The sequence below is a fragment of the Salmo salar genome, chromosome 06 (assembly GCF_965601325.2).
Source record: "Salmo salar chromosome 06, fSalSal1, whole genome shotgun sequence".
NCBI classification, from domain to species: domain Eukaryota; kingdom Metazoa; phylum Chordata; class Actinopteri; order Salmoniformes; family Salmonidae; genus Salmo; species Salmo salar.
In genome coordinates this window covers 85,104,632-85,114,986 of record NC_138296.1, presented here as the reverse complement: position 1 = coordinate 85,114,986, position 10,355 = coordinate 85,104,632, and the positions used below count along the sequence as shown (strand labels likewise).

The window sequence follows — 10,355 nt, the reverse complement described above, 5'->3', positions numbered from 1 at the left end:
TAAGCTTGTTTTTCTACAATGTTTGGAAACAAAAAATGGAAACAGACACCATATAGCTTCAAAACATGGTTAAAACAATACTTTTGATGGCTCCTTACATACATAGCTGTCTATGGACTGGAGAGTGAATACATTTATCCAGCACAATCCCTCATCTTTTTACCAAACCAGGAGTGGGGGTGCCGTTGTTATTGTTTTTACTGCTGATTTCCTGTTTAAAGTATGACTTTAAGAGAGCAACCTGCAAAGAGTAAGCCTATAAAGAATGATGGTAAACCAAGATTTAAATGAATTATTGTATGAGATTCAACCCAATAAATCAATTTTCCCACGTGACTTGTAATTTGTTCAAATGGGATGGTCTCCAGACAGAGTCGCCTTCTCCGCAATGCTCTAGAGTAGAAATTGAACTCGGATTGTAAACCTTGTCGCGGTTGATTAGAGTGGGCAGCCTGACAGTTAAACAAGTCAGTCGAGTCGTTCGGTAATCAGCCTAGCTGTTTCTGCACCTTGGTGGAGTAAAACAACAAAAAAGGTATTGTATACCATACAACTTTCTTCTCTCTTAATTGTATGTCGAGGGTTACTAAAGAATAATCGATAAACCATTTTGGGATTTTGATGATGGTAAATGTAATTCAATTTAAACGAATAAAGAGGACCCATGACACGATCATTTGAATCAGTTTAATGCGTCTCCCACTCTAACAGGTGTGAAGTTTATCTTTCACTAGTTACAATACAGATTGTTGCACCAGATAATGTGATTTAACCAAAGAGTTTTGGTATCCATTACTTGGAGTTACAGGATCGGTACTGTTTGGTGTAACACTTTGGCGACACTGTCTTCGTCCTTGATTTATGGAAACACGGGTCTCGTAAAGTGGCCAGTTGCAGGTGGTCCGTTTTTGAATTTAGAAAATGTTCTGTTATTTAAATAAATTCTTGTTTTGCTCCATGAAGAAATCTCTGCGCTACACTAAACACCCTGTAACTCCCAGTAATTGAATACAAACAAATCTTTGGTTTAATCACATTATTTGGTGTAACAATCTGTAGCTAACCTTTCACATCAGATGGCATTCATTTGGAAGACAATACACTAAGCATATGACTCACGAGTAAAATCCTCAATATTTTCCCTCATCAATCTGTCTGTCTATTTTGTCCATTGCCTATCCTGCTCCCAGATTACTATGAATATCCAGTCAGTTATCAACAGGGAAGTGTTTGCCCCCCGGGATGAGAGGATACTAGTGGCTGTGGAGGTTAAGAGGAGAAAACGGAAAAAGGTTCCCTTTCTGCCCACTGGAGGCAAGGGAGAATATATGACATACATCTGTCTGTCAGGTAGGCTCCTGTAACATATTTCTCTATGACATCTATCTGTCTGTCAGGTAGGCTCCTGTAACATATTTCTCTATGACATACATCTGTCTGTCAGGTAGGCTCCTGTAACATATTTCTCTCAGCTGGGACCATTGTGACTTGTTGATCTTCTGTATACTGTAAACTCTCTTGTTCAGGATTAAAAGGCTGCATTGTTTAACCATCTCATGGTGGAATTATCTGACTGGAAGGCAGCAGAGGTATTCATTGTGTTGCAGTCAGGACATTGTGCTGCTGGCTATCTAATACCACTGAGTCTGTTGTCAGAGGACATGGATCCTATAATTGAGCAGGAAGGATCACTTGCATATTATTTAATGTTCAGTGTCACTCACTCTCCATCCATAGTAGCTATTGTTACTGTGATGAAGTCACCCAGAGCCATGGGCATTCACTGCCCCAGTGTCCCTCGAGGGACTCTTCACCCCGTCCCAATTACACCAGTGACGGAAGAGTGACTAGTGTCCTCAGCTGGCACTGCCAGTCTCCCCTCATTACAACCCCTCATATCGTTTGAACAAGAGAATCCACTGAAGAAGAAGGGGCATTGGCGGTCTGTTTGTTGATCTGTGATGGTGACTGGTCCCGTGTGTGTGTGTGTGTGTGTGTGTGTCCAATGTTTGTAAAAAAAATTAAACACGTGTTTAGTAGTGGAAAGTGAATCCTAAATCTCTTCTTTATATCCTGTCTTCATTGTAGTACTGTGCAGATTTACTTTGATATTTTGGGGTTATATGACATGTGCTTGGGTTTCATATTTCTAATCCATGGCCCCTCAGTGACCAATAAGAGGCCAGCCCAGCTCCTCATCACCAAGGTGAAGCAGTTTGGAGGCTCCGCCCCCTTCACCAGGAGGTCACAGTGGAGCGTGGAGCAGCTCCGCCAGGTCGACGGCATCGACCCCAACAAGGTGACGTCATCAATAGTATAGATGTGATATTCTGTCTAGTGTTGTTTATTTTCTTTTTTTCTCTCTGTGGATCTAAGCCTGTACTGCCTAGACTCACTGGAAGCCCTGCATCCCAAACCCATCCATTTCATTCCTCTCTCCTTAGCCCCCTCTGCCATTTTCAGATTCCCAAAGCAGAATGGGTGAAAATCAGCGAGGTTTGGGGGCTAATTAGTCTAGTAGAGCCAATCAGGTCTTGATGGGTAAAGGGTTGAATTGGGATTGGAGCACCAGGATTTTGACCCATGTGTTTCTGGGCGATTGGTTTGGTCCACTATTCTCCTCTACTGTCTTATGACCGCTCTATTGTATCCCTCATCTGTATACCCTTCTGTATCTCCCACAGGACTGCCCAGAGTTTGACCTGGTGTTCGACAATGCCTTTGACCAATGGGTGGCCAGCTCAGCGGCAGAGAAGTGCATCTTCATCCAGATCATGTACCACGCCTGTCAGACTTACTGGGAGGGCAAGGAGCGGGTCCCTGGAGGCCTGGGTAGCCCAGCTGGAGACCAGCAGAAGGACCAGGGAGCTAGCCCAGGGGCCCAGGTTAGCCCAGGGTCCCAAGGGGGCCAAAGAGGAGGTCCAGGGGCCCAGGCTAGACGGAAGAGCACAGTGGGTCCCAGGCCCCGCCAGACTGAATTTGTCAACTGTCAGTCCAAACTCACAGGAGGTAAAGGGGTGTGAAAGGAGAAGCGCAGTCTGTCAACAGTCATTCCCAATTCACTCCCTTCCCCTTGGTCCTAACCGTTCCATGTTTGCAGATCGACGTGCTTTGACCTAGGGGAAGTGTTAGGGAGCAAATCTGGACCAGCTATCAGTTTGCATTATTCTGAGAACGTGGGAGTGGTTTATCCTCATGATATGGCATGGACTCCAATTTCCTGTTTGATTCTGTACTGTCTATTTGCCCTATTGATCATGATACAGCTTTTAGCAGTCTCATTGGGTGTCATTGTAACAGATGCCTGCACTGTGAATCTGGTCATCTACCGTTGCAAGGTCTTCTTCAACCGCATGAAGAAGGGGATGGTTTCAAAACAAAGCAGTCCTCAGGCTGGAGGTAAGGGTACAAAACAAAATAACCTTCAATAATATAAGGACATAACCTTAGTGGTAGGCCTATGGCTGTATCCTTTATATTCTCATGGATTCCTAATCCTCTCCCAGGCGATGGATGGTTTTGTCAATTGTTCTCTGTAACACCTCTCTCCGCTACAGTAGAGAATGGCTCTTCTATGAGGTTGCGGCTAGCTGAGTGGCCACTTTGTGTCTAAACCTCCTGCTAATAAAAACAAAGGCTGGCCTTGAGTCTGCGGGGTAGGGAGACAGTGAGAAGAAACGCGGCTCCTCATGGAACCAACTGACGTGTGTGTGTGTGTGTGTGTGTGTGTGTGTGTAGCACAGGGAGAGGTGCCAGGCAGTAGCAGGGCATAGAGATGCAGACCAACAGAAAATGTAGGGCAGTCTCTTCCAAGCTGACCAGTCCAGGTGGTATGATATAGCCCCCCCCTACAGATTGTTACCTCTCTCGACAAACAGTAGTTTAGAATAAAAGAAAGCAAAGATGGCTAGATCGACATGTTGATCCTGGCTCTTGGATGTTGTAACATAATGTTACGCCTGTTGGGTATCCTGTCTTTGGTGTGTGTGTGGTCATAACCAGTGCTTGTCTCTCTGTCTCTCTGTCTCTCTGTCTCTCTCTGTGTGTGTGTTGTGCAGCAGGCCCCAGAGCAAGTCCCAGTGGGCAGCGCCCCCCAGGGGGCAGTATGGCTAGTGTAGTCAAGAGGGCAAGCCAGGCCCTGCAGGAGCGTGGGGAGAGACTGGGCCATGCCGAGGACAAGACAGTAGACTTGATGCACAAAGCGCAGCAGTTTGCAGACACTGCCCACAAGGTGAGACGTGGCACTGTTAAATGTCAATACCACTAACACACACACATGCTCACACACACACACACACACACACGCTAACACACACACACACGCTAACACACACACACACGCTAACACACACACACACACACACGCTAACACACACACACACACACACACACGCTAACACACACACACATGCTAACACACACACACACGCTAACACACACACACATGCTAACACACACACACACACGCTAACACACACACACGCTCACACACACACACACGCTAACACACACACACACACGCTAACACACACACACACACGCTAACACACACTAACACACACGCTAACACACACACACACACACAGACTCTGCAGTTGGCCGAAAGTTTGATTTCAGCCTCTGAGTTTGGTCCAGCCATGCTCGCGACGTATGAGCAACTTAACATGTATTATGAAGTGTGTATCATTCCACACTGTGCTGTGTAGTTGACCTTGTCTAGAACACCTACCCAATGAGCGCACCAGAGGGCTACCAACACCCCCCACACCATTAGGTTTTACAGTAATTGCGAGTCAATCAATCCTCATAATAAACTCTTCATTTGGAAAGGAGTCATTATAAGTATACCAGCGTAACACTGTCATTGATGAGAACATACGGGTAATTAACTCATTAAATGTTTATGTAATTGGATGACATTGGTCATCTAAAACTATTAGGCCCTAGAATGCCTTAAAGTGGCCCATCAAAGAGAAAATACCTTTTTATTTCAGGGGAAATGAGCTAGAATGTGAAAATTATGACTTTCTTTCTCCTCTAGCTGGCTCTGAAGTATTCAAACTAGAGGCATCTCTTCCTGTGGGTCTGCTCCTGGAGTCCATGGCCCTAATTCACCTGTTGATTTATGTATAATAACTCCTATACTAATGTTGGACTGAGGCATAGTTTAGTTGAAACCCAGTGGATGCTGCAATTCCTCTGTGAAGAATCCTATGTTCTGAGAGGAGTGGAGGGTTGTGGTACTTGCTCTTAGGACACTGACTATGTCAAAAGGACATGGAAACCTTTACAGATGGGCAGTGGGGAGGACGGCCCAGTTATGGACCTCCAGAGTTTAAGAATGACCTTTAACCTCCAGAATGGGACCTGTGGATCACATGACGGTGTCTTTTCATAGCTAGCTGGTTTACTGGATGGCAACGTTGTCACAATGCTCCCACTGCTTGAGTGTACTTGTCTTCCCTGCTTCAGTAGCCTGTGCTCTGATAACGAGGATTTTACATTTTGGGGGTTTCACATGTTTTTAGATGTTTAAATATTGGCATATGAATTCTCAGTAAAAAATCTTTTCAGAATTCACGTGTCTTCTCCGCTATGGAAGTATATTTCAATGGTGGTTTTGCTCGTTACATAAATAGTTGATCATTTATGACCGTGAACAGGCACACGCATAGAGAGCAGCTGGTGAATGTTTGATTTAGATTGATACTGGAGAACCCATTTTACACATGGGGGGGGGGGGGGGGGGGGTTACCAATTACGTAGTCATTTAATGTTTGAATGGAGTTGAATGCGTACGTAAGTATGGCTATTTCAGGTTATTGCCGTAGTTTTGTCCTAGCCGGTGCAGGGGTACGAGGAACACCTGGTGAAATGTTTATTTTCTTTGCATGGTGATGCTGTAGTAAGTATAGTCTTGATTTCTTGGCACTTTCTAAATTTTACTATTGTATGGATTCCTATATTGCACTATAATTTGTTTTGCTTTAATTTCCTTCCACTATTTTTCACTGCTAAATTCCTCCACTACCCTATCCCTGCTTGCATCATCCATTGATTAGTCATTAATCACTATTCAAACCATTGATTAGTCACTAATCTCTATTCCAAATTCAAGTTGATAATCTATCTGATCCTTGTCTATTGTCTTTGTCTAATCATGTGTGAGTCATTGATCCCCTGTCTTGTCACGTATGTGTCTTGTGTTTTTGTCTCTTGTACCATATGTATCATAATTACATGTCTCATGCCCTTTTAATCTTTAACTGCTGGTTCCGTGTCAGAGACTTGAGTACAGCCGATATAAGGGTGGGTTTGTGTATGTAGACCAGGACTCTTCTAGGTGAGGTTGTAAGCAAGATATGGAACGTTGACTGTGAATGATTGCGTGTGATCATAATCTCGTCCACACAGCCGGCTCTCTATGTGGTAGCAATTGAGCCTGGGGACGAGGTTCATGTGATGAGGGTTCAGAAGGCCACTGTAGAGACGGGTAGAGAAGAGACTTCTGAGTTGGTTAGTGATGAGGGTCAGAAAGACTTGTTGTAACGTTTAGTTGAGTGCTCTTGCGCAGGCCTGTGGTTGTTGAATTTCTTTCGATGCCTAATAGTGTTTTTATTGTACACAACACAAATAAATAAATCAATATGCTTTATCAGCTGGGACAACATGTCCCACCTCATGCTTAACCTGTCATGGAGTGAGAGGGAAGCCTAATCTGTCTTTCAACTACCCGTATCTGAATGAGACTTAATTGTGGCACTGAACTAAGGAGACAAATCCTAAGATGGCGCTTGTCCTGACTGCATGCTTTCTGTTGCTATATTACTGTTGGTGTTATGATGATAGGTCAGCTAGAATCTAGATTAGTTGAAAAGTGCCTACACTACCTTTTTTTATTCTGATCATGGAGTTGAAACCATGAACTGATGTTCTTATTCCTAGAAATGCTGACTATTTAACATAGTTTTAGAACAGTTCTTGAAGCTCTGTTTAGTGTCAATGTTAACATGAGATTTGTACTGTTTTTAATGAGAACTTCAATGACCTTAACACTTTTTGACCCAATAAATGAAGTGGGACCTGTCTGACGTTCTGTGTTTTCCTTTTGTTAGGCCTACTGCAGGGCTCTCCAACACTTCCTGGAGAGCTACCATCCTGTAGGTTTTCACTGACTCTAATCTAGCACACCCAATTCTAATAATTACATGGCTGATAAGTGGAATCAGGTTAGATACAACAAGGGTTGGATTGAGTAGCCTGGATTGAGAGACGTACAGTACCTGAATTTTCTTTGCCTTTTTTCTGAACACTAGAGGGTGCTCAAACAGCAGTGAAATCCGATCCACTGGCCATCACAAGTGACATTATTACTTAAGGTAATTTGTGATGATGGGGTATTCTTTAAACATGTCGTTATGTTGCATATAATACAACATATCTGTGTGTTCTTATAGATCATGTAGATTTCTTGTGGTCAGGATGGTTTGTTGTGAATGTTCACCACTGACTTTTGAATAAAAGGAAATGTTTGCTTGGAAGAACTGGGGTCAATATTTTGGGACCCTGAGCGTTACATTTGCACAATCCCGTCATAACTCTGTGTCAAAACACTGTCCAAACCATTAACAAGCAGGTAGCCTGGCGGTTAAGAGCATTGGGCCAGTATTTGAGAGGTTGCTGGTTTGAATCCCTGAGCAGACTAGGTGAAAAATCTGTCGACGTGCACTTGAGCAAGGCACTTAACCCTAATTGCTCCTGTAAGTTGCTCTGGATAAGAGTGTCTGCTAAATGACTGAAATGTGAAACTATTCTGTAATCAATTGGAAAATATTGAATTCGTGCACCTGTCTATATTTTTGCTATATTGTATACCCAGGCAGCTTGGTCAGCATCTGTGGATCAGATGAAAACAGCTCTGGTCCCTGGAGAATACAGTATTGATGCAGCTATACTGTAGCGACCTTAAGCCAACACCAAGAGACCTTGTCAAGAGGTTCAGAACTCTTGGTGTATCAGTTGTTGAGTTGACTGTCGCTGGACCTGGTTTGAGTCCCAGTCGGGGCGACCCCTCAAATTCCCTATGATACAATGCATGAGGATACGTTTATTTTCTTATAAATGCCTGTGCTCACACAGGGCAGAACAGACACTCCGTCAGAGACGACTGATATATAAATTGTGGATCATGTCATTGTATGTGGTGTGATAGGAGTTTGTTTGTGGTACTATATTTAAGTCCCTGCGATAGACTAGCGTCCTGTCCAGGGGGTGTACATCAAGCTGCCACGCTACCGAAACAGATCACCTTCAGACCCAAGAGTGGTTCTGGAGCCAAGGCTCCTGACTTCCTGTATTTACAAAATGTAAATGAGCTACATAGCTCCTCCTTTAGTACCATAATGTAATTGATGATTTACTCATCAGTATCACATTGTGGCTAATCAATGTATTTAACCTTCATGGTCACACCAGGAAGTGTCAGTATTTTGTCGTATCGACGAAGAGATTTCCTGATGCCTGAAGTAGACGTATCAGCAAGAAGGGCCGGTCGTGACATGGAGACGCAGTGACTTTGCATGGATCTCATATTGACCATGCCTCCTCCTTGGATGTTAACATCTCAAGGACCCTTGGTTTAAGTCGGGCTTAACTCTGACTCAGACCGCTGTGTCATGAGTCATGACTAGTGGCCAGGGACACAGGGGATGTATTCATTTGGACACAATGTGGCAAAGTCTTTTTCAACAGAAAACAAAAATAAGTGTTTCTTCCCGGTTTAACTCCATTTTATTTATTTTGGTGCCTAATGAACAACCAGGGAGAGCATTTAAGCTTTTGGTGATATTGTCATCACTATTATGACTGTTACACTAATACAACGAGGTGAAAATTATGTGCCCATGAGCAAGGCACTTAACTCTAATTGCTCCTGTAAGTGGTTCCTGATAAGAATGCCTACTAAATGACTGAATTGTAAATGTGCTGTATTAAATGAATCATGATTTTCTTGTTTGTCAGAGTAAGTGGCTGTAGTTCTCCAGTGTACCACTGTGGGGCGCAGCTGTGCAGTGGTGACTGTACTTAGGGGATGTTAATAGGGCGAGACTGGCCCCCCTCCAAATAGTAGAATGTAAACAGAATTGTCTCTTGAAGCCCAATTATTTATTTTTATTTCAAACCTGGACGAATCTGGGCCAATTGAGCACCGCCCTATGGTACTCCCAATCATGGTGGTTGTGATACAGCCTTGATTCGAACCAGGATGTCTGTAGTGACGCCTCTAGCACTGAGACGCAGTGCATTAGACCGCTGCTCCACTCGGGAACCCGAATGCTCCTTCACTAACAATTTGAATTGTAGAGCAATGCTTTTGAATCAGCAGAAATGTATAGACAGACATTTTCCTTATTTGAGACTTATTCCCAGCACCTGAGAATTATCCACCTGCTTTCTATGAAGGCCATCTGGCTACAGACTAAAGGACTATAGCGCTCTCTCTGATGTTCTGGTTGAAATAGGACAAATCTCACACACATCAATGCCCTCAATCCAAAACATAGGGCTCCAATCAGTCTTTTCCAATGATGGTATACAGGTGAAAATGGCTAGACAGAATGCTGTGTAGGCAGAATGCTAAAATACACATTCAATCTCTGTGTCACAAACTCCAATAGTTTAATTGTTCGACTATTTTTTTTTTTTCTTCTCTGATTTACTCCAAACATTTCTTATCTTATCCTCTGTGACATCAGAACAGAGAAACTTAACCTAGAAAGAGCGGTTAGAGGGGCAGAGGGAGCTCTTCCAGACAGTTATGAGGCCCCTCTTACATGCTCCAGATTAACTTTGTGTGAAGAGAGGAACAAAAAAATAGGAATTTGTTAGAGATTTTACGTGCGTGTGTGTGTGTTTTATCTATCTGTGTCTAGGGTTCTCTAACCCGTCTCGGCAGTACAGTTCCCCTGTCTACATCTTTTACATTGGTATCGAAGACCGTCAGACACACCCAGGACAGAATATATGCACTGTCACAAACATGCCTCTTCACATAGAGGTCATAGATGGCGGATCACATTGAGGACAGGTGATATAGTGATGACATGGGGGTTCATGTCCATGTTAGGGATTAGCTGGTTGTTGATGTCTTGATTAAACAGGTGACCCGTGCTCTGAAGGTTTACGTTGTGTGACAATCATAGGGCTTGTGAGAAAGGGATTTGATTGGTGCTCACACTTTGTTGTTACAGAATTGACCTTGACAACGCATTCTTTTTGAAACTCTATTGAGAATAAGCAAGGGCTGTCCCCAAATCACTTTACCCTTTATGTACATGTCTACCTCCAAATACCTC

General features: G+C 43.5%; 1 protein-coding gene across 2 annotated transcripts; it reads left to right on the top strand.

Moving 5' to 3' along the window:
- Positions 1-368: 368 nt before the first annotated feature.
- On the top strand, positions 369-7,088 carry stxb6 (Syntaxin-binding protein 6). 2 transcript variants are annotated; one of them, XM_014205909.3, is made up of 7 exons: positions 369-535; positions 1,191-1,350; positions 2,169-2,299; positions 2,685-3,009; positions 3,301-3,399; positions 4,059-4,231; positions 5,042-7,088. In XM_014205909.3, the coding sequence occupies exons 2-7, from the start codon at positions 1,197-1,199 to the stop codon at positions 5,063-5,065; spliced, it is 906 nt and encodes a 301-aa protein (XP_014061384.1). In that variant the 5' UTR covers positions 369-535; positions 1,191-1,196; the 3' UTR covers positions 5,066-7,088.
- The last annotated feature ends 3,267 nt before the right edge of the window (positions 7,089-10,355 follow it).